Source organism: Zootoca vivipara, chromosome 15 (genome assembly GCF_963506605.1).
Source record: "Zootoca vivipara chromosome 15, rZooViv1.1, whole genome shotgun sequence".
NCBI classification, from domain to species: Eukaryota; Metazoa; Chordata; class Lepidosauria; order Squamata; family Lacertidae; genus Zootoca; species Zootoca vivipara.
The window spans coordinates 672,748-696,720 of NC_083290.1; the positions used below are offsets into that span (position 1 = coordinate 672,748).

The window sequence follows — 23,973 nt, forward strand, 5'->3', positions numbered from 1 at the left end:
CAGATGGAAATGGGATCTAGAGGAAGCAACACAGCTGGAGGAGGGGACAAAACATATGATCTGCAACACACACCATCGCTTGAGGGCCAGAGGACAAGGACATGGAGCCTGTGGGGGACCCTCCAGGTATTGCCAAACTCCAACTTCCAGCAGTTCAGTGAGAAAAGAGGATGGAGAAGCATAGCCTCATGACCACCAGAGGGCCATAAGCTCCTGGCAGAGGTTGCAGGACAGAGCCCTCCCCGCACTCCCCTCCTGCTCTGGCCTTTGCCCAAAAGGGAGGCAGGCTCACTGCTGGGAGGGGCCAGGCCTGGGATGGATGTAAAGCAGGGCAAGAATGATGGCGGGCGGGATGGTGAGGATACAAAAGGAAGACGGGCAGTTCGCTGGGGAGGGCCTGTTTTATTCAGAGAAAAACACACACTACCTCGCATTTGGGGGAGGACGACTCCATGCGACAGTCAGCAGAGACCCTCCCCGTGGGCTCCATCAACAGCAGGTTTGTCCCAGGTGGCCCGGTACTCTTGAGTCCCTGGGGAGGGGGGCTGATGGCGCCAAGAGGCCATGAAACAAGCCAGGTTTGAATTCCAAGCAAACTCTCCAGATTCTGGCCATTGTGAAAAAGAAACCGGGGGGGGGGGGTGTAGGTTCCAAGTTTTTGTGTTTTCTTAAAAGAAAAACCAGAACTAGCTTCAGCCCCTGAGAGAGGAAGAAAAGGGGGCCGTTTGTTTGTGGGTAAGTTGGGGGGCAAGCCAAGCTGTCCTGAGGGCTGCTCTACCAGTGGAGGCCAGAAGGGGGCGTCTTCTCATCCTTATTGCTTTCCAGGGAAAAGGGTGGGATCCGGACGTCGAAGTGGGAGCCGTCGGGCCGCTCAAAGCGGAAAGTGCCCCTATGGAGCAAAAGCAGAGCTCAGAGTGAGGGGTGACCCAGAGCAGGTTAGGGGGCAGGCGGGGGGGGGGGACACAATGAAGTCACTCTACTTGGGGTCACACCCATTTATTATTTCTTAAAACCTGTTAGCTCAGGAAGACTGCAGTGGCCACGATAGGCAAGAGAAAATATACAGTATGAGAACTGCTATTTTAACTACACCAGGCATCCCCAAGCTTCGGCCCTCCAGATGTTTTGGACTACAATTCCCATCTTCCCTGACCACTGGTCCTGTTAGCTAGGGATCATGGGAGTTGTAGGCCAAAACATCTGGAGGGCCGCAGTTTGGGGATGCCTGAACTACACCTTTTTCTTTCAACAAGGCCATAAAGAGAGCTCTGCTGGGACAAGCCCAAAAGGGCCCATCTATTCCAGCATCCTGTTCTCACAGTGGCCGACCAAATACCCCAAAGGCAAACCCACAAGCCCTCTCCCCTCCTGGGATTTCCAGCAACTCTTAGAAGCATTTCTGCCTCCGACCGTGGCAGCAGAGAGTAGCCATCGATAGTCCTTGTTACCCATTAGCTCTTCTCCTCTCCCTCCTCCAATACTTTCCATCTTTCCTTCCTTAACGCTTCCCAACGAGTCTCTTTTTAAAGCAGCTCATCAGAGCCAAGGGGGGTTGGAGGAACTGGGTTCCATCCAGCTGAATTTTACTCAGTGAAATTAACAGACCTCATTCCAGCCAGCCTGCTCTGAGTAGGACAAACCTCAGATAAAACCTATTATTGCCAGAGACATCTAACAGCAAAGCTCTTCTGTTTATGAACACATTTCATAAACGTGCCAGGCAGGAAAAGGGGAAGCTTCCAATTGTGTGGCGGTTAACGTAAGAATGTAAGTAGCGCCTGCTGGGTCAGGCCAAAGGGGGCCCCAAACAGTCCAGGCTCCTGTTCTCCCCCTCCCGAGGGCAGAGCCATCGTGGCTGGTAGTAGCTGATATGTACTGTGTTAAGATTTGATGATCAGAAGCGGCCAGGGCCAACCTGAGGGGCCTTTTAAACACCAGCCTTCGGATTCAAGACACTCCCAAGGCTAGCTTCTAACCCCACCTTGCCGCCACCCCCTGGGGGAGGCTGCCCCCAGGGAAGCTGGCTCCCCCCCCCCTCTGGTTCCTTACCACATGTGACCGCTGGATGCTTGCAGGGAGACATGGCTGCTGTACTGGAAGGCTGGCTGTTCTTTGGACAGGACTGGCTCCTGTGGAGAGAAAAGGAAGCGTTACTGGAGAGCCGTCTCCCGCCTCACCTCCGGCTCTGCAATAAGAACAGCCTTCACCAACCATCTGGCGGCTGGTGGGAGTTGTTCATGCTAAACTGCTTTGTTCTGTTTGAGACGTCTTCCAGGAAGAAGAACATAAGACTGGCTGCGAGACCTGGAAGACCTTGCAGCAGGGTGGATAAAAATCAATGGTTTTTTTTTTATTTAAATCAGATTTTTTTAAAAAATGCTTTTTGAGGAAAATATATTACCATCCAAAGGTTATTCCATCATGAAATAAAGATTAGTTTTTTTAATTATGTAGAATAAGGTTGTATATGTTTAATTTTGGGGGTAAATAAATTCCATTAATCCATTCACAATGTCATGCTCTTCCAGAGGTTTTTTGCAAGATTCTTGGGCAGTTTCTCTGCCTATAAGATATTATCACAGGTGCTTGGTTTACTTTTGCAGTTCTCAAAACTGAATTTGACTCAACAGAGATCACATGCCTCTTCTTCACAGCAAAAATGTTATAACATGAACAGAGTTGAGAAAAAGACCTTAATCCTATTGTTCTACAAACCTATGAATACAGAATCAACCCCTTCAGTGCTAAGTTTCAAGAAGTTCAGTGAATAGAATAGAAACAATATTTTTCTGATTGTTTGGAGTGGACAGTATTTAGGTTTTTCATGTGTAGGCTGGGCTGACAGTCTAAGTTTCTTAAAATATATATATTTTGTTTCTGTTTAGTCAAATTAGTTAACAAACATGGATGTTTCTTTAAGCAAATAACATATGCTGTAATGTTATTGTTTCAGTTGAATAAATCTATTTAAATTGTTATTATTAAGGTAATGATTATTTTTCTCCTTCCTAAGTACAACAGAAAAGTTGTCCAAATATGAATGATTAACCTATTAAACTGGGGATAAAAAACTGATATGAAAAATTGTTCTTCTAAAAATCTTCATCTACTTGCATATTAAAGTTATACCAGCAAGAATTAGTCTTTATGTAGAAAACTATGATTTAAATCAAGCCTTACTGATTAGTGATTTGAATCGTGATTTAAATCAGTTTGATTTAAATCAAATCCCCCCTGCCTTGCAGGCCTTTTCCCACCTGGCCTGGGTGGGTGGGGACCTGGCTGACTCCAGCTCCAAAAGCTGAGGCCAGAGACCATCTTGACTGTCTTTCAGAGCAGACCCACCTCTTCCAGCCTGAGCTTCCACAGCCGCTGCCTGCCATGAACCACCATGGGGCAGGATTGGCAGCAACAGCAGCAGACACGTTCTACGCTTAAGAGAATATTTCATTCTCTTGCCAATTATGCTGTTTTAAATGAGCATTTTATAGCTGACTTCCTTCAGTCATGTTTTCTTTGATATGCTTAAGATTTTTGTTGTTGACTTTGCTGCCTTAAATGTGCACCCTGCAGCTGACCTCTTTTGCAATATTTCATTTTGAAATCTTTTAAGATAATATCTCAGCTTCCTGTATTATGTTGCTTTGAATGTATACTTTATATTTGCCTTTCTTCAGCAATGTTTTCTTTGATGTTTTCATGTAGGGTTGTTAAACCACTTTGAGATTCTGTGTTCTTAAAAATATCGAGACAGAAACGAAATGAATATTGACAATCATGGTAGGAGGCCTGCGGCTGCATCAACCCAATGGCCCAACCTGTTGTCCCAGTGGCCCACCAGAAGCCCCAGTGAGTAGACCTTTAGCAAAACCCGAGCACAAGAGCCCCCTCCCTCCTGCAGAGCCAGCCACTGGTACCCAGAAGCAAGCGATCAAAGGCCAGCTTTAACCCTCCTCCAGCAGGGGGCACTTACTCTCCCCACGACCCCTCGACCCCGGACTGTCTCCAGCGTGCCCGACAAGCTGAATATCCTCCAGTGCCGTTCCCGGAGCTGCACAACTTCGTTGTTGAGGTTCTCCAGGCGGATGCAGTAGCGCCACTTGATGCAAGGAGTGAGAAGTCACAGTCAGAGCAGGAGAGCCAACAAAGGGCAAAAGGGCTTCCCAGCCGGAAGGTGGGCTCCCCACAGAGGCCTAGACACCCTTGCAAGGCCACTCCACCCTTAGCATGCAAGCCCAGGAGAAAGAGCACTCACCCAGTAGACGTGGGAATTCTGGGCTTCCTGCAGGAGAGAAGAAGAGAAGGCAGCCTTTGTCATAGACAGACAAGGAAGGGCTGGCCAACAGAGAAATGAGAGGAGCCTGCGATGGGCACTACAATCTTACTCGGCTACGAGCGACCTCCAAAGAGAAAGAAGATTGCCTTAGTGGCTTTTCAAGAAGACAGGAGGGACCTCACTCACAGCAGGTTTCTGTTTAGCCATGACAACTACTGGGAATCTCTGTCTAGAGCCCTGACAACGGATATTGAGAAGACCCCTCCCCTGCACTCCTTTTGGTGCCTGCTAAAAGCATTCCTGTTTAGACAAGCCATAGGGAATGGCCAGTGCATTGAAGCCCAACTTTGTTTTCTGCTGCTCCAGAGAAGCAGACACGGAGCAATGGATTCAAACTTCAAGAAAGAAGATTCCACCTAAACATTAGGAAGAGCTTCCTGACAGTAAGAGCTGTTCGGCAGTGGAATTTGCTGCCAAGGAGTGTGGTGGAGTCTCCTTCTTTGGAGGTCTTTAAGCAGAGGCTTGACAGCCATCTGTCAGGAATGCTTTGATGGTGTTTCCTGCTTGGCAGGTGCTTGGACTGGATGGCCCTTGTGGTCTCTTCCAACTCTAGGATTCTATGATTCTGACCCTTTGGCCTGACCTAGCACAACAACCCTTTCTCCTTGCAACCCTGGGACAGGTTGGGAGAGAACCAGCCACACAGGATGATTCCCTAAAGATCTGGACCCCTTCGCTTTGCGACACAAGATACAGGCCAGGGGATGGCGTACGAAACCTGCAGGGTCTGCAAGACCTTCCCCTGGAAGGGCTACCCAACCAGCTGCTCCCGTTTCAAGGTCCCCGAGGATTTGGTGGCACCACGACTTGTGTCGGAAACAATGGCTGCTGCTGCTGACACGCGTACCCACAGCGAGGCCTCCAAGGGACCCCAAGAGGCAGGGGGCCAGGCACCTACCCGCATGCCCATGTAGAAGGGGATCACGGTGACCCGGATGTTCTCTGTGGTTTCCCGGTGCACGTCGGACAGCTCTAGCCATGGGTGGTTCTTCTCCTGCCACGCACACAATGTGTCCCTTGCCACAAAGGGTGGAACTGGAGGGGCAGGAGAGAGAGAAAAGGGGATTTCCAAGGGAAAGTATTTCAGCACAGAAACTGCTTACCCACAGAAAGCAACGCGGACAAGACTTTTGGGGAAGCAAGTTGAAGTGGGAATTACAGTATGCGCGTGAATTAATTCCTATGTGCTAACCTAAGGTGAGGGAATGCCTTTTTTTTTAAGCCTGCGCAATTTACAGGCCCAGGGACTCCACCTTTGGGGTTCCCCAGTGGCCACTGTTGTTCTGACCAAGTACAGCTGTCTCAAACGTCACAATGGTGTGTTTGTTCAACCAAAATCTGCCACAAAAGGTTTTTAGAAATGTATCATTCGCCTTGCATAAGAAAAAGGGGGAAATCAGGAAAAAAAGGCCACATTTACTGCAGCTTCTGGCTGAGCTGGTGCACCACCGAAAGCACTGAGCTGTGCTTCAGCCCATGTCTGCCTCTCTTAGAGGGGGGAGAGCCTATCGGCCTTTGCAGCCTTTCCCCCCCAAGTAAGAACTCACCTTTCGTCTGATCGTACAGGAGGAACCGTTCGAACAACTCGTGCTGGATGGGCACCTGGTCGGTGGAGGTATATGGAAGGATGTCTTCGTGGCTTACATAGTCAAGTCCTAGAAGAGGACCCCAGAGAAAAAGGACACATCCAGGTATTTGCAGAGGACAGGCAGCAGCAGCCAAGTGCATCAGTTCTTATCCTCAGCTTCAGAATCAGAACACAATCCTGTCCAGAAGCCCCAGGTGACACTACCACAAAAGGCAACAAATTATCCCACGTGTAGGAACACGGGAAGCTGCCTTTTGAAGTAGCGGCTCTAAAGAGAAAGATTCTAGTCCTCATGGTTCCAAAGAAAGACCAGGTTTCAAACGTTACATAGGAAACTGCCTTATACAGAGTCAGACCATTGACTACCATCCACACTGATGGGCAGCAGCTCTCAAGGCCCTTCCCGGTCCTGCCTGGGGACTGAACCCAGGACCTTCTGCATGCAAAGCAGACGCTCTACCATTGAGCGACAGGCTGCCCGCTGATCTAGGTGCCTGATCAGACGGGGGCCTATTTGCCGAGTTGAATGAGATTTCTATATGTTTGCATTATATAGAACTGACCATAAGCACACAAGTCAGATAAATATGGAATGAGATTATAAAAAACCAGTCCAGTAGAAGATGGTTGAATAAAACCCTAAGAGAGCACGTTTTACCGCTTTGCTCTTTGCCCCACCCTGGAAGTGCGGGGAATAAATTCAGTGAATAATAAAACCGGCTTCCCACTCCCTTGCATGAACCCTTCAGGGATTTACACCCAGAGCCTGGGGAAATGTTGGGCGGCCTCCTAGACCCTCCCCAGGCAGCCACAGGGACAGCTGGCTCACCTGGGATTGCATAGAGAGCTCTGCTGTCGTCATGGTTTGCTAAGAAAGTCACTGCTTCCGTCTGCGATCTCTGAGACTGAGGAAGAAATGGCAAAGACAGCACTTGAGAGCTGCAATTATTATTAGCTAATAATAATAGGAATAATAACAACAACAACAATAATAATATACCACCCTTAATCTAAGAATCACAGAATGGTTCACAGTTTAAAAACACAAAAATACATACCACAATAAGAAATAGAACAGTAACACCCACACAGTTTAAAAGGCCCTGGATTGTTTAATTAGCTAAAGGCATGGAAGAAGAGGAATGCTTTGGCCTGCCGTCTAAATTTACGTAATGATGGTGTGCCTGGCAAGCCTCCCTGGGGAGGGTCGACTACAAATGGGAAGCCAGCACAGCAAAGGCCATCTCTCATGTTGCCACCCTCCAGGATGCATAGAGAAGGACATTGGATGAAGATGACATGTTCCAAGTCTGGATCAGGCCAATGACCCATCTAGTCCAGCATCCTGCATAGAGAAGGACATTGGATGAAGATGACATGTTCCAAGTCTGGATCAGGCCAATGACCCATCTAGTCCAGCATCCTGCATAGAGAAGGACATTGGATGAAGATGACATGTTCCAAGTCTGGATCAGGCCAATGACCCATCTAGTCCAGCATCCTGCATAGAGAAGGACATTGGATGAAGATGACATGTTCCAAGTCTGGATCAGGCCAATGACCCATCTAGTCCAGCAGGATTCGACCACAAGAGCAGCACTTTTCCCTCCCATGGTTTCCAGCAGCTGGCATTCAGAAACATTGCTGCCTCTGACTGGGGAATCAGGGCATAGTCTTCCTGGCTAGTAGCTAACAATAGCCCTCCCCTCCTCCTTGAATTTGCCTCACCCTCTTTTAAAGCCATCTAGGTTGGTGGCCGTCGCTGCCTCCTGTGGGAGGGAGTTCCACAGTTTAACTCTTTGGAGGAAGGGCAGGATATAAATTTAACCAACACAAGAATTAATAACAAAGGCCATGTTTTAACCACCTCTGATGTAAGGCACCCTTAGATGGATCCTATGACTGGCCCCCTCCCTACTCTGTATGGCATCCTAGTCGTGTATGGAGGGGGGGCAAGGGGAGGAAGGCTGAAGCACTTACTATATGTGGGCAGTCCCGAGCATCTATGAGAACCTGGTAGTATGTGTGTGTCTTGCCTTTCACTTCCTTGGATCCGTGCCCAGCTGCGTTCTCACCCCTGAATCAAGACACACAGCCTGTTTTTAGAACCTCTTGTTAATATTATTACCATTGTTATTGTTATTATTATTATTATTAAAATTTGTGTACTGCCCTTCATCCGAAGATCACAGGGTGGGTCACAACATAAAAATACAAAATGAGAACACAAAATACATAAAAAAGCAAAAACCAAACCAATAACGCCCCCTCCCACAAACACATTAAAAAGGCTACAGAACGCTCAATCAAGCAAAGGCTTGGTTATATGCTAAATCCACCACAGATTTCACATTTCACAGAGCAAGTGCGGATGGGCCGTCTCTGACACGGGGGGCAGCTCAGCCTCATTGGGGAAAAAAAAGGCCTCCTGTACTAGGAAGAGAGGAAATGTACAAACCGGAAAATCCCAAAAGCCACATACAGATTCCACTACCTTGGTGGACACAGCATGCTTTCAGCTCAGAACTGCATGTCTGCAGCTTTCTTAATGAACTTCCTTTATTTTAAATAGGTGTGTTTTTACCGTGCTAATGAAATTATTTTTATTGCTTATGTTAACTGTGTGTAAATATGTCAGCATTGTTTTTATACTTTTAAACTGGTTAGAAGCTATTTTGGCATAAATAAATAAATGCAAAAAACACCCAACAAAAACCAAAATAAAAATACCAAATAAAAACTTAGTTGGTCTTTAAGGTGCTACTGAAGGAATTTTTTTATTTTCCAACAAAAACCAGTCCTTTAATATGGCAGCAAATACAGTTTGGAACTTAGTTCTTGAACGTTTTGGCTCCCGAATGCTGTGAACGTTCTTTGGAACTCAAACGTCTGACAGGGCTCCTGATTGAGTGCAGGATGCTTCTGCAACTAATCAGAAGCCGCGCCTTGCTTTTTGAACGTTTTTGGAAGTTGAACGGACTTCCGGAACGGATTCCGTTCGAGAACCAAGGTACAACTGTATTTTCCAATGACTTAAAAAAATTGTTTACTGTACTGTAAACCACTCGGAGTAAGCTGTATATCAATTACATGCAATAAAATGATTAAATAAATCAGGGCAAGGTCTGCCCACTGCTCACTCTAAATACCAACCACAACTTCTTAAAGCGCACTGAGCTTCTTAACATGCTCCTCTCCCTCCCCAATTCTGTCTGCCTTTGAGCGAAAGACATATCCTTCCTTACTTTTCAGGCACCGGGGAAGCCACGTCTCTGTCATACAGCCTGGCTTGCCAAGGAAAGAGGACTATCCCCCGGTATCCAAATACACTGTGGAGAAATAGCTGAAAGAAAAGAGCACAGGGGGCAGGAGGAGAAAGCGTCAAGCAAGGCAGAAGAGAAAGCGGAACTTGCTCCAACCATCATGGTGAGAAATGGCAGCTCCAAGGAACCAGCTTCGGGAGGGAGGGAGGTGGGCAGCTTCATGGCATCTATTGCTACTAATCCAGAGCCTAAGGCGGGGGGCGGGGCGGGGGGGGGGTCAAAACAAATGACAAAGGCTCCAGTAAAGGTGGGTGTTAAGGGGTGATATGATAGCCATGTTCAAATATATAAAAGGATGTCATATAGAGGGTGAAAGGTTGTTTTCTGCTGCTCCAGAGAAGCGGACACGGAGCAATGGATTCAAGCTACAAGAAAGAAGATTCCACCTAAACATTAGGAAGAACTTCCTGACAGTAAGAGCTGTTCGACAGTGGAATTTGCTACCAAGGAGTGTGGTGGAGTCTCCTTCTTTGGAGGTCTTTAAGTGGAGGCTTGACAGCCATCTGTCAGGAATGCTTTGATGGTGTTTCCTGCTTGGCAGGGGGTTGGACTGGATGGCCCTTGTGGTCTCTTCCAACTCTATGATTCTATGATTCTATGTGAAGGAAGCCAGAAATGCAGTTGTGGACAGGACCAAAAAATTGCTACAAGTCCTGACAGTCTTCACACATCCATACTGTCACAGGAACATTTACAAGAGCCAACATTCTCTGCCTGGTTGCCTTGAAGCAAAAAAATCTGCGGGCTCCTGTGGGCAGGCAGACAAGGATCCCTTTATAAGGCTGGGCTTGCAGAATATGGTCCGGTGTCGTCCCTTTATAGTAGCACCGACTGCAACAGAGAGGGGGGCACTAACAAGAGAGGGTCCCAAGCTGGCCCAGCCCAGTGTAGAGCAAGAGGCTTCCAATGCCTCTGATTCCACCCCGCCACACAAAAAACCCACTTACCTGACCCGTGTCATATTTCCCATGCTGCTTTGGCACTTCAAATACACCCACCGTCTCCAGCACTTTGCCCTCAGGGCGGTTCCTAGGGTGAGGACAGAGAGAAGGCAGGGAGGGCGTGAGGCTCGCCCAGAGTGTTGGTCACTGAGTCGCAAAGTCTGAACTGGCTTTGGATGTCGCCCCCCCCTTTCTCACAACCACAGCTCAGCTTTCAGACTCCTATTCAGCTGGCAGTCCAGTGGAGCTGCTCTGCCCCACGCACAACAAATACAACAAGAAAGTAACAATGAATAAAGCTTCTTGTTTAAAGTTTAACTCCAGAGGTAACTGCAGTCACAATGGCCAAGAGCTCAGAAAGGAACCGATAAACTCGGGAGGGAGGGAAGTCCACCGATGGATGTTTGTCGCAATAGTTAAAAGGAGTCTTGCACGTCCCGAAGCAGCATAGCTCTGGGGAGAAGAACGCAGGGGAGTGTGCCTGTGGGTCCTGTTTTTGAAGGCTGAATTAGGGGCCAAAGGGAAATCTCATCTTGCACTGGCAAAGTCAGGCAGCAGTAAGCAGGCCTCAAAATGATTTGCGGCAGGCCAACAAGGTTCCTGACTACAAATGCTTTAAACCAGACCTCTCCAACCTGGTGCCTGGCAAATGTTTCGGACTACAACTCCCATCAGCCCCCAGCATCCTACAGCCATGTTGGATGAGAGTTGTGGTTTAAAACACCTGGAGGGCCCTTGGTTGGAGAAGGCCAAGTTAAACAATAGCAAGAGGGTAGTGGCATCAATGACCAATGATACGTCATTCTAATGAGACTGGGAGGACTTCTCTCTCAAGGCACCTTTATGCATTGGGCTCCACCCCCACAAGCCACTATTTTGCCTCTTGGTGTGGTCGGTAAAATTGCACACACCCAGGGATTGAAACTCCCATTGTTCTAGGCACATTAGCACCAGCGGTTTCGGAGCTCTGGTCGCAGTACTGTGCCTAAGATTTCAGATTAAACTGTCACTGCTGAAAGAAAACGAGGGCCTTTTTCTTCCTCCCCACCTCCAGCCACTTTCTGAAGACTGGAGAAGAGACCCTCTTAAGAATATTGGGAGGGGGGGTGGGCAGGGGAAGGGCACTAGACCATTTGAAAAATGAACAAAAGATTTTAGCTGCAGCTCATTCATTTTCAGCTTTGCATTCTTGTTATAAAAAAGCGCGCCTAGACATTTTGTTGTTGCTCCCATAACTTCAGTATAAGGTGCCATTTAGCTCCAGCTTTCATATTTCCGTTTCTAACACTGCACCCTCCCCCACAAAGCAGAGCCTGCAAGCAGATTTAGGAACTGTTAACCTCCAGGGACAGCTTGTTGTTGCTGTTTAGTTGTGTCCGACTCTTCATGATCCCATGGACCATAGCACGCCAGGCACTCCTGTCTTCCACTGCCTCCCGCAGTTTGGTCAAACTCATGTTCGTAGCTTCGAGAACACTGTCCAACCATCTCATCCTCTGTCGTCCCCTTCTCCTAGTGCCCTCCATCTTTCCCAGCATCAGGGTCTTTTCCAGGGAGTCTTCTCTTCTCATGAGGTGGCCAAAGTATTGGAGCCTCAGCTTCACGATCTGTCCTTCCAGTGAGCACTCAGGGCTGATTTCCTTCAGAATGGATGTTGTTTGATCTTCTTGCAGTCCATGGGACTCTCAAGAGTCTCCTCCAGCACCGTAATTCAAAAGCATCAATTATTTGGCGATCAGCCTTCTTTATGGTCCAGCTCTCACTTCCATACATCATTACTGGGAAAACCATAGCTTGAACTATACGGACCTTTGTCGGCAAGGTGATGTCTCTGCTTTTTAAGATGCTGTCTAGGTTTGTCATTGCTTTTCTCCCAAGAAGCAGGCGTCTTTTAATTTCATGACTGCTGTCACCTTCTGCAGTGATCATGGAGCCCAAGAAAGTAAAATCTCTCACTGCCTCCATTTCTTCCCCTTCTACTTGCCAGGAGGTGATGGGACCAGTGGCCATGATATTGGTTTTTTTATATATTGAGCTTCATACCATATTTTGCGCTCTCCTCTTTCATCCTCATTAAAAGGTTCTTTAATTCCTCCTCACTTTCTGCCATCAAGGTTGTGTCATCTGCATATCTGAGGTTGCTGATATTTCTTCCGGCAATCTTAATTCCTGCTTTGGATTCATCTAGTCCAGCCTTTCGCATGATGAATTCTGCATATAAGTTAAATAAGCAGGGAGACAATATACAACCTTGTCGTACTCCTTTCCCAATTTTGAACCAGTCAGTTATTCCGTATCCGGTTCTAACTGTAGCTTCTTGTCCCACATAGAGATCTCTCAGGAGACAGATGAGGTGATCAGGCACTCCCATTTCTTTAAGAACTTGCCATAGTTTGCTGTGGTCGACACAGTCAAAGGCTTTTGCATAGTCAATGAAGCAGAAGTAGACGTTTTTCTGGAACTCTCTAGCTTTCTCCATAATCCAGCGCATGTTTGCTATTTGGTCTCTGGTTCCTCTGCCCTTTCGAAATCCAGCTTGCACTTCTGGGAGTTCTCGGTCCACATACTGCCTAAGCCTGCCTTGTAGAATTTTTAAGCATAACCTTGCTAGCGTGTGAAATGAGCGCAATTGTGCGGTAGTTGGAGCATTCTTTGGCACTGCCCTTCTTTGGAATTGGGATGTAGACTGATCTTCTCCAATCCTCTGGCCATTGCTGAGTTTTCCAAACTTGCTGGCATATTGGGTGTAGCACCTTAACAGCATCATCTTTTAAAATTTTAAATAGTTCAGCTGGAATATCATCACTTCCACTGGCCTTGTTATTAGCAGTGCTTTCTAAGGCCCATTTGACGTCACTCTCCAGGATGTCTGGCTCAAGGTCAGCAACCACACTACCTGGGGTGTACGAGACATACCTATGAGCAGCTTAACAGGGTATACCCATTTGGCAACTGTTCATGCGAGAATTTTGGGGGGATCCCGATCAGAGCCCTTGTGGAATTTCCTAGGCCTCAATGGATACCCTCACCTCCACTTTGGATACAGCCAGAAATCGTTGGAATGTGGGGGAGGGGGTCATCCTGAAAAGGTAAGACCCCTCCCCCCATTCCCCACCAGTACCCTCAAGCCCCTCTTCCCAGCTGTGCCCCCGACCCCACACAAGCCCCTCCCCTCCCACAAGCCCCTCCCCCTCCCACAAGCCCCTCCCTCCTCGAAGCCCCTCCCTCTGCCGTGGCCCCTCCTCCTCTCCGCTCACCGTGAGGAAAGGGCCCTCCTGGGGATCAGGCCAGGCCACGCCCACAGGCTCGTCCCGCGCGCCGCCCCTCGCAGCGCCGCCGCTCCTCCGCAGGGCAGCCCTGAGCCGCACGAAGACGACGACGACGACGACGAGGAGGCCCTGGCCCGGCTTAGCGCCACGGCCGCCCAGCACCGGCTTCGGGCCGCTGCCGCCGCGCAGGCCGCTGATGCCATCCCGCGGCCCTGGCGCAAGAGAGGCTTCAGGAGGCGCCCACAATGCACCTCGCGCCCGCGCCGCAGCCCCACTTCGTCGTCGTCGCCTGAGAGGAGGAGACGGCGGGGTCGCTCTGGCCCGCGCGTATGCCATGGAGAGGGGAAGGCTTCCGGGTCACTCGCTCGGCGCCGCTTTCTCCACCACAGAGATAAGAACGTGTAGAAGGAGCCCGAATGGGAGTTTCCGGGGTTGTTCCTCACTCAACCCTCCAACTTCCACCCGGGTTTAAATGATGATAAACAATTGTGTTTTCGGGAAATAGACCGGAGTTTGGAAAAGGGTTTGGATGACACAGGCCGCGGAGTGAACCCGGAATATGCTTCTCAGGGCGACGAGGCGTCCTCTCTTCCCTTTTGTTACCTCTGTGTTCACCTCCTTCTTCGGGTCTCCGCGGTAACCCCAGTCAGATTCTTCCCCGCCCACTTCAGGCAACGAGCGGTCATATGACCAGCGACACTTCCAAGATGGCGACCTCCCTGAAGGTGGGACCTGCGCTGCGGCGGCTCCTGCGGGGCTCCGAGGTGCAGCGGCTGCCGGAGGAGCTGCGGGCCGAGCTGGAGGCGGCCCTCGCCGAAGAGGAGCCCCGCTTGTCATTCCACTTCGTCCGAAAGCTCCACCGAGCTCTGCGGGAGGCGGGTGAGGAGAGCGGGTGACCTTCGGGGCAGGGCAGGGAGTTCACCCCGCACCCCCGCTTGTGACTTTCCCCTCTAATGCTTGTCCGAAAGAAGCTGCCTTCTTTCCTCCACCCCTGTGTGCTTCCTCTCGAGTAAACTAACCAATGCTTAGAAGGGGCTCCTGCATATAGATATAATTGTAGTCATGTCACGTGTTTTCATAAAGGAGCTCAAGATAATCTACATGGTTCTTCTCCCCCACCCCACCCTGGTTATTTTATCCACAGAACACTCATGTGAGGTTGTTTAGAGAGAGAGAGAGCGACAGAGAGAGAATGTGACTGAGCCAGGGCCACCCAGTGAACTTCATGGCTGAGTCGGCATTTGATCCTTGATCTGCTTGGTCTCTCTGCCCAAGACTCTTAAGCACTACACCACACCGACTCTACACTCAAAACACTACTACACCCTACATAGCATAGGGTGCACCATGGTGTACACACTTATTGGGGAACAAAATATGTTGACATGGGGGTGAATCGTAAAGGGAAACAGGGTGGTCCTCCTCAAAAACCTTTAAAGAGCCCATGTGATGCCCTAGCCTGGAGGGTGCGGGGTGAGCGAGGCAGGACCTCGATTCAAAACTCTTGCTTAGTTTTGAAGCTCTCACCGGGGGGGGGGGGGCTTGAGTCAGCTGCACTGTCTCCCTTTACCACACCTTACATGCTTGTTAGGATACAAGTGTTCACATTTCCAACCAGTTATGAAGGGCTTGCTTGGTGACCTTGGAGCCAGTCACTATCTCTCAGCCTATCCTACCGTACAGGTTTGTCATGAAGGTGAACCGGTTTCCCTGCTGTGCACATGTGGAAGGGCAGGACTTCAATCCTAAATTCTCCAGTGAATCAAGGTGAAAACCTTCCCCACACCGGAGACCCTGGAGCGCAGCTACCAGTCAAAGCAGATAGTACTGGCCTAAATGGACAAAGAATCCGACCTAGGATAAGGCCATTATCTATGTGCATAACATATCTTTCAAATTCCTTTGGCCCAGAATTCTTATTGGTGACACACCTTTTTTTTAACTCCTAGGTTCTCAGGTATATCTTCATGAACTGCTGGAAGGCAGTGAGATCTTCCTTCCTGAAGAGAAAAAGCCTCCCAGGGTTTGTATGAAGCACTTACCTTTTTAATAAAAATAACTAGGTGGTTGGAATCTTTGTGGCTTCTGATGTATAAAAGGCTTTGATAAGGAGATAACTTTGCTTCTCCAAACACACACACATGTCTAGTTACATGTATCTTAGGAAGCCTAAATCTCTCCACTCTCCCAACAAATATTTGACATAAAACAGTGAAATTGCTGTTCCATTGCAAGTTTGTCTTCTGTTTCAGAATCCAGAATTAGTAGCCCGGTTAGAAAAGATCAAGGCCAGGCTAGCCAATGAGGAATACAAGAAGATAACAAGGAACATCAACTGCCAGGTGAGGGGAAAATATAAACCTCAACCGTCCCATCCTTAGCAAAGATCAGCCTGATCTTACTTAAGACATCTGCAGATATCTACGTGATACGGCTCTGCTTTGAGGAAGGGTTGGTGGATGTGGATACCGACCCTTAGTGAAGGGCACAGGGGTTCTGGAATGAAGAATTTGTGGTAAGAATGCAAAGGAACATAATAAAGATTAAGCTTCAGGGTGAGGCCCTTTCCTTTGGGGAGGGAGCCGGAGCTCAGTGGTAGAGCCCCTGCTTTGCATGCAGAAGGTTCCAGGTACAACCCCCAATGACTCTCGGTAGGGCTGGGAGGACTCCCTGCCTGAAACCCTGGAGAGCCTCTGCCAGCGTATGCAGTATTGAACTAGATCAGGCATCCCCAGACTTCGGCCCTCCAGATGTTTTGGACTACAATTCCCATCATCCCTGACTACTGGTCCTCTTAGCTAGGGATCATGGGAGTTGTAGGCGAAAACATCTGGAGGGCCGCAGTTTGGGGATGCCTGAACTAGATGGACCACAGATGTGAGTCAGTACTGTATAAGGCAGCTTCCTATTTTCCTGTTCATAGAGTTGCTATATAGGCAGCTAATCTCTGGTTAGCATTAAGTATATGTGGTGTGACTTGCACAGTTACTGTAGTTTCTGCCGTGGGATTTGGGATTAGAGCTCCACATTTTATATCTGACGGCCTAGGTGACATTTTCACACTACACCTGGGAAGAAGGGAAGGCCTTTCTTTGCCTTGGTCCTGAAGCTGCTTTGTTGCCAAGCAGAACAGAGGAAAGCCCTGTAAGAAGCTCTTTTCTCTCTCTTTCTTTTAGGAACTGAACCGATACGGCACTTTGGCTGACCTTGGAAGGCAAGGTGGGTTTCTGTGTTAAGAGCAGGTGGCATGTTGAGGCAAGGAGAGGACCGATGGATGGGTGGTTGTGAGAGAGGGAAAGTAAGGCATATCCATTAAAGGTGACAGAAAGGGTGGGGAGGGAACTGCGGGAAGGGGAGAGGAGAGTCCCAAGGGAGGGAGAACCTTCGTTAAATTGATAGCAGCTCCTATGCATGTCTTTTCGGAAGTAAGGCCCATTCATTAGAATGGGACGTATCTCAAGTAAGTATGCAACTTTAGTATTTCAGCCTTGATTTGAAATTTATTCAATAAAATCTCTACACCATTTGATTGTGAAAAAAAAAACTTTACAGCAGTTTACAAAAAAGGTGAAAATACAAAGAAAAAAATAGCAATAAGCACTTTTAAGAAGTTAAATTAACAATTAGGAGCAGATTAAAACTCACATCAACTTTCTTAATGCCCAAGTAGACTCTGGAATGAATTTTGCTTTTATTTAGCCGTTTTAAAAATCAGATAAAGTACAAGTCTCCGCAAACTAAGAGGGAAAACAACCCTTTTCATTTTAGAACCACGAAAATATGTCACTTCAATGTGGAAGAATCTGAGGAGTTTCTTCAAGCTTCATCATCCCAAAAAGGGGCAACAAAGTCCAACTGCCACCTATGTTAGGTTCTGAGGGGGATGAACTTTCCCCAGAAATCCTGCTCATTTTAATTTCAGGCAAGTTGATATTGTGGGGGGGGGGGCAAGAGTCACAGAGAGAAGGGAGTTGAAGAGACAGCACAAGGTAGAAGAAAGAGCAGAGCAAAAAAGGAAAGGGAGACAGAGAAGATGCTGAGAGAAAGGGCAGAAATGTTTGAGGAGATAAAGAGGGCCTAAATAGGAGATAAAGAGCCTGATGGATCAGGTCAGTGCCCATCTAGCCCAGGATCCTGCTCTCAGAGTCGCCAGCCAGATGCCTGTGAGAAACCAGCCAGCAGGATTCAAACACAAGAGCAACTCTCCTCTCCTGTGGTTTCCCGCAACTGGTATTCGGAAGCATTGTTGCTTGTGACAGCGAAGGCAGATCCTAGCCACCCTGGCTAATAACCCTCAATACCCCTCTATGAGGATGCGGGTGGCGCTGTGGGCTAAACCACTGAGCCCAGGGCTTGCCGATCAGAAGGTCGGCGGTTTGAATCCCTGCGACGGGGTGAGCTCTTGTTGTTCGGTCCCTCCTCCTGCCAACCTAGCAGTTTGATAGCTCGTCAAAGTGCAAGTAGATAAATAGGTACTGCTCCAGTGGGAAGGTAAACGGCGTTTCCGTGCACTGCTCTGGTTCGCCAGAAGCAGCTTAGTCATGCTGGCCACGTGACCCGGAAGCTGCACGCCGGCTCCCTCGGCCAATAAAGCGAGATGAGCGCCACAACCCCAGAGTCGTCCGCGACTGGACCTAACAGTCAGGGGTCCCTTTACCTTTTAGCCCTCTATGAATTTGCTCAATTCTCTTTCAATGCCTTGTGGGAGGGAGTTCCATAGATTAGCTGTGTGCTGAATGAAGAAAGACGTTCTCTCATCTGTCCTGATTCTTCCAGCAGAAAGAAAGAAAGAGGCAAAAGGCAGGCAGCTGGTGATAGGACTGTGAAGGAAGACGAGATGAACGAGACAACAGATAAAGGATTGAGAAAGTGCAAGGAGGAGTCACAGATGGAGGGCAAAAAGTGCAAGGAAGAAGGTAGAGAGGAAAAGGCACCAGCAGGCGACAGATGGGTTGGTCTCTGGCTTTAGGGGTTGGACTAGATGACCCCAGAGGTCCCTTCCAACTCTGCAACTCCATGAGAAAGAAAGAAAGGCAGGGAAGGTTATGGAAAGAGAGAGAGAGAGAGAGAAGCTTTTTGTTGCTGTTAAGGAAAGGCAGACATAATGGTGGTGATGACTTGTCCTCTAGCTCAGTATCAACCACGGGCATAGAGAAGACGATAGAACTATGAAAAGGGTTCAGAGGTTTTGGCCAACTATTAAATGAAAGATGGGTTTACTTGGTTCCAACTACTACATATAATATTGGGGGGGAAAACAATAGCATGCCAGTACCGCAATGTGGGTAATATGTGGTGAAACTCCAGCACTGTTAAGTTAAAATTGAAAGTAAGAATGGGTCCAATGTTCCTGTTTGGGGGTCAGAGGTCTGGACTGGTCGGGTCTGGACTGGTTAAAGACCAACAGGTGTAGACAATACGAAGCTCTAGGGAACCATGTTCCAACTTGTATTGTGGCAGCTGCCTCTGTTCCTGTTGAAAGCCAGTCCCTTTGGTCAGAGCCATGAGGGCTGTTAGGGGAAGGGCTGCGTGTCCCTGGCAGAGCCCCCACTTTCCATGCCTATGGCCCCAGGTTCAATTCCACAACGTCCCCAGGTTGGGCTGGGAAGGAGCCCCTGCCTGAGCGCCTGGAGAGCCACTTCTGCCGGTCAGGGCAGGCCACACTGAACTGGATGGCCCTATTTGCTTATTTCATAACGTTTACACGCTGCTTGATTGTAAAAGAACCCCCAAATTCGCAAGTTAAAACTTTCAATAACAATTGACTAAAAACTAGCGTAGGCTTGTCTAAAGAATGTTTTTTAGCAGGCGCTGAAGAGAGCACAGGGAAGGCAAACTCCTTGATATCAACAGGCAGGGAGTTCCCAAGTTTCCAATGTTCTAACCCAGTATATAGCAGCTTCCTGTGATGCGCGAGGAGGAGTACAGCAGTGGGGTAATGAGGTGGGCAGAACTCATTTCAGAGGGGCAGGAGATTCCTTTTCCTTCTTTGGGTTTCAGTCATAGGGAATGGACCTTGCTGGGCCTGTGTCACACACACTGCCTCTGCTTTTCCCAGTGAGGTCCACCAAAGCCTTGGTTGTCACCATCGTCAACTTCCTGGTCACGGTGGGGGCCACATTTGCCTGCACCTACCTGGGCTCCCAGTACGTCTTCGTGGAAATGGCACCGGTGAGTGGCAGCTGGGCCAGGGGGGGGGACTGTGCAGGGGACAGGGAGAGACTTAAGGAAAACTCTGGGTATTCCATGGGTGGGGGTGAGGGGCAGCTCTCTTGAACAACGTAGAGGTCAACATTTCCAAGGACATTGAGAAGCTGGAACAGGGCAGCCAAGATGGTGAAGGGTCTGGAGACAAAGCCTGATGAGGAACAGTTGAAGGAGCTAAAATAAAAAAATTCCTTCAGTAGCACCTTAAAGACCAACTAAGTTTTTATTTTGGTATGAGCTTTCGTGTGCATGCACACTTCTTCAGATACAGTGAAATGGAAGTTGAAGGAGCTGGTGATGTGTAGCCTGGAGAAGAAGAGATAGGAGAGTCATCTTCAAATATCTCAAGGGCTATGGCACAGAAGAGGGAACAAGCTTGCTTTCTCCTCCTCTGGAGGGTAGGACTCGAACTCATGGCTTCAAGTTACAAGAAGGGAGATGGAAGAACAGTAAGAGCTGTTGAGAGGGGGTGGACTCTCCTTCCTTTCAGGTTCTTTAGGCAGAGGTTGGATGGCCACCTGTCTTGGATGCTTTAGCTGAGATCCCTGCATTGCAGGGGGCTGGATGACCCTTGGGGGCCCTTTCCAACTCTACAAGCCTATGATCCTGCAATTCCTCCCACTAGTGCATTTTTATGTAAAAGGGGGAGGGGAAGCCTTTAGTTCTGAATCCAAAAAAGGCAAAGGTTCTGACTCTAACGCTAGATGCACCCCCCAAAAGAGTACAGATTAGCCCTGACCCCCCCCCAAAAAAAAGTCCAGAGCAGAAGCAAGGCAGGATGTCTTTTAACTGCAACTCACCTGGCAGAGGCGTCTGAGGCTGAGCTGACTTCCTTTCCCCTCTTCCTTCCAGCGTGTCCTGTCAGCCGTGGTTGTGGCCTCCGTCGTGGGCTTGGCTGAGCTCTACGTGATGGTTCGGAACCTGGAAGGAGAACTGGGGGAGCCCTAGCCAAGGAGCCCTTCCTGGCTGGCCTTTCTCTCGGCCTGCTCTCTCCGCCCTTCATCCTTGCTGCTCCCCACTCATGGCCAGGGAGGCAGGGTCAGCCACCAGAGGCCGCCGGCCGATCCCAGTACAAACCACCAAGGAGGAGCAGGACCTTCTCTCTGCAACTTCTTCCTCCCGCAGCTACGTACAAGTGGGCTCTTTTTCCTTCCCCTGAGGTGCTGTGAAAAGCCTTTCCCCAACAGGCCTCCCTTTTCTCTGGCACAAATAATCTGGTGTGTTTACAGTGGTGTGGGTTTTTTCCCCCTGCAGGCACTGAAGCTGGACTAGGGGATAGGGGTGGGGGAAGCAACTTCACACCAACAGGAGAAGATTTCTCTTTGTGCATCTGTCACACCCACAAGCTGCAAGGTTGCTGTTCCCAAAGAGTTGGCCACCTGAGCAAGAGCGATTACTTTTGTTGCCCTTTGGCAAACACAAAGGGACACACCATTTTGCTGTTACACCAAGCCCGGCAAGCAACTGTGAAAGGCCGCATCCTATCCCTTACAGTTTGGAGGTGCTTCCCCCCCCCCTCCGCAAACCGCCATCCTCCGGGTGTCGTCTTAATGTATAGAAATCAACCTTTGTTATGTGCAATAAACGGATCAAAATCTGTTGAAGCTGCAACTCAGGCAGGTCTCTAGCAGCAGGTGGGGGGAGGTTGTGGGGGGAGAGGGGAAGGCTAGAAATTCTCATTGATGAAGGGATTGTAGATGGAGGAATTTGCTATGTAATGGTGACCAGTATATTATATGGGATAACAAACTGTGTTTTGGGGCTGGAGGGGTGAGCTTTTGTCCCGTTTTAGATCCCGAGAAGCAAAATAATTGTATGCTTCACCTTCGTTGGAAGATTCGGGACAGGCAAAAGAAAGTCATGGTTGAAACTATGGAACTTGCTCCTGCAAGAGGCAAGGATGCCCATCCACTTGGATGGCTTTAAATGGGGATTAGGCAAATTCAGAGGAGGCTCTCATGATGGCTGTGCTCTTGAGAGGCGGTAATGCTTCTCGGTAGTGGCGCCCGCCCTGTGGAACGCCCTCCCACCAGATGTCAAAAAGAAAAATAGCTACCAGACTTTTAGAGGACATCTGAAGGCAGCCCTGTTTAGGGAAGCTTTTAGTCTTTAAGAAATTAGTGTGTTTTAATATTTCTGTTGGAAGCCGCCCAGAGTGGCTGGGGAAACCCAGCCAGATGGGCGGGGTATAAATAATAATAATAATATATTATTATTATTATTATTATTATTATTATTATTACCATCTTGCTTGAGGGCTTCCTATAATGGGCATCTAGTTGGCCACTGTGAGAACAGGATGCTGGACTAGAATCATAGTTGGAAGAGACCACAAGGGCCACCCAGTCCAACCCCCTGCCAAGCAGGAAACACCACCAAAGCATTCCTGACAGATGGCTGTCAAGCCTCCGCTTAAAGACCTCCAAAGAAGGAGACTCCACCACACTCCTTGGCAGCAAATTCCACTGTTGAACAGCTCTTACTGTCAGGAAGTTCTTCCTAATGTTTAGGTGGAATCTTCTTGTAGTTTGAATCCATTGCTCTGTGTCAGCTTCTCTGGAGCAGCAGAAAACAACCTTTCTCCCTCCTCCATATGACATCCTTTTATATATTTGAACATGGCTATCATATCACCCCTTAACCTTCTCTTCTCCAGGCTAAACATACCCAGCTCCCTAAGCCGTTCCTCATAAGGCATCGTTTCCAGGCCTTTGACCATTTTGGTTGCCCTCCTCTGGACACGTTCCAGCTTGTCAGTATCCTTCTTGAACTGTGGTGCCCAGAACTGGACACAGTACTCCAGGTGAGGTCTGACCAGAGCAGAATACAGTGGTACTACTACTTCCCTTGATATAGATGCTATACTCCTATTGATGCAGCCCAGAATTGCATTGGCTTTTTTAGCTGCTGCATCACACTGTTGACTCATGTCAAGTCTGTGGTCTACCAAGACTCCTAGATCCTTTTCACATGTACTGCTCTCAAGCCAGGTGTCTCCCATCCTGTATTTGTGCCTTTCATTCCCCCCTCCCCAAGTGTAGTACTTTACATTTCTCCATGTGAAAATTCATCTTGTTTGCTTTGGCCCAGTTGTCTAATCTGTTAAGGTCATTTTGAAGTGTGATCCTGTCCTCTGGGGTATTAGCCACCCCTCCCAATTTGGTGTCGTCTGCAAACTTGCTCAGGGTGCCCTCAAGCCCATCATCCAAGTCATTGATAAAGATGTTGAATAAGACTGGGCCCAAGACAGAACCCTGTGGCACCCCACTAGTCACTTCTCTCCAGGATGAAGAGGAGCCATTGATGAGCACCCTTTGGATTCGGTCAGTCAGCCAGTTACAAATCCGCTGAATGGTAGCATTTTCTAGCCCGCATTTTACCAGCTTCTTTACAAGAATATCATGGGGCACCTTGTCAAAGGCCTTGCTGAAATCAAGATAGGCTACATCCACAGCATTCCCTTCATCTATCAGGCTTGTAATTCTGTCAAAAAATGAGACCCGATTAGTCTGACATCACCTATTTTTCAGAAACCCTATTTTTCAGAAACCCATGCTGACTTTTAGTGATCACAGAGTTTCTTTCTAGGTGCTCACAGACTGTTTGCTTAATGATCTGCTCTAGAATCTTTCCTGGTATTGATGTCAGGCTGACTGGGTGGTAATTGTTTGGGTCCTCTCTTTCCCCCTTTTTGAAAATAGGGACAACATTTGCCCTCCTCCAGATGGGGCCCCTTTGGTGAGAACCGACACTTCTTGTTTGTTTGTTTTGTTAAATTTCTATACTGCCCTTCATCTGAGGATCGCAAGGTGGTTTACAATATAAAAAAGAAGAAGAAGAGGAGTTTGGATTTGATATCCCTCTTTATCACTCCCCGAAGGAGTCTCAAAGCGGCTAACATTCTCCTTTCCCTTCCTCCTCCACAACAAACACTCTGTGAGGTGAGTGAGGCTGAGAGACTTCAGAGAAGTGTGACTAGCCCAAGGTCACCCAGCAGCTGCATGTGGAGGAGCCTAGACGCGAACCCGGTTCACCAAATTACGAGGCCACCGCTCTTAACCACTACACCACACTGGTGTAGTGCTATGTATGCATAGCTTGGTAACAAACCAAAACAGTAAACCTCCCACAGATTGTTTTATTAGCCAGAGGCTTGAGAGAACAGGAGCGTCTTCCCCTGGTGCCTAAAGGTGTACAATGAAGGTGCCAGGCAAGCCTCTCTGGGGAGAGCATTCCACAAGCAGGGAGTCACTGTAGAAAAGGCCTCCCCTTGTGTTGCCGCCCTCTGGACTTCTTGCAGAGGAGGCGC

The 23,973-nt window shown here is 48.6% G+C and overlaps 2 protein-coding genes across 3 annotated transcripts; one reads left to right on the forward strand and one right to left on the reverse strand.

Annotated features, from left to right (window-relative positions):
* Positions 1–382: 382 nt before the first annotated feature.
* POLDIP2 (DNA polymerase delta interacting protein 2) lies at positions 383–13,806 on the reverse strand. The gene is made up of 11 exons (XM_035139330.2): positions 13,446–13,806; positions 10,195–10,276; positions 9,170–9,267; positions 7,905–8,001; positions 6,754–6,829; positions 5,884–5,991; positions 5,235–5,371; positions 4,256–4,282; positions 3,974–4,099; positions 2,050–2,129; positions 383–889 (listed from the first exon to the last, which is right to left on the reverse strand). The coding sequence occupies exons 1-11, from the start codon at positions 13,658–13,660 to the stop codon at positions 775–777; spliced, it is 1,161 nt and encodes a 386-aa protein (XP_034995221.1). The 5' UTR covers positions 13,661–13,806; the 3' UTR covers positions 383–774.
* Positions 13,779–21,313, forward strand: TMEM199 (transmembrane protein 199). 2 transcript variants are annotated; one of them, XM_035139331.2, is made up of 6 exons: positions 13,779–14,336; positions 15,407–15,480; positions 15,710–15,799; positions 16,634–16,676; positions 19,516–19,628; positions 20,517–21,313. In XM_035139331.2, exons 1-6 carry the CDS (start codon positions 14,144–14,146, stop codon positions 20,610–20,612), a joined length of 609 nt encoding a protein of 202 aa, XP_034995222.1. In that variant the 5' UTR covers positions 13,779–14,143; the 3' UTR covers positions 20,613–21,313. The 2 variants fall into 2 exon arrangements, with proteins under 2 accessions (XP_034995222.1, XP_034995223.1); XM_035139332.2 differs by lacking the exons at positions 19,516–19,628; positions 20,517–21,313 and adding an exon at positions 17,226–19,509.
* The last annotated feature ends 2,660 nt before the right edge of the window (positions 21,314–23,973 follow it).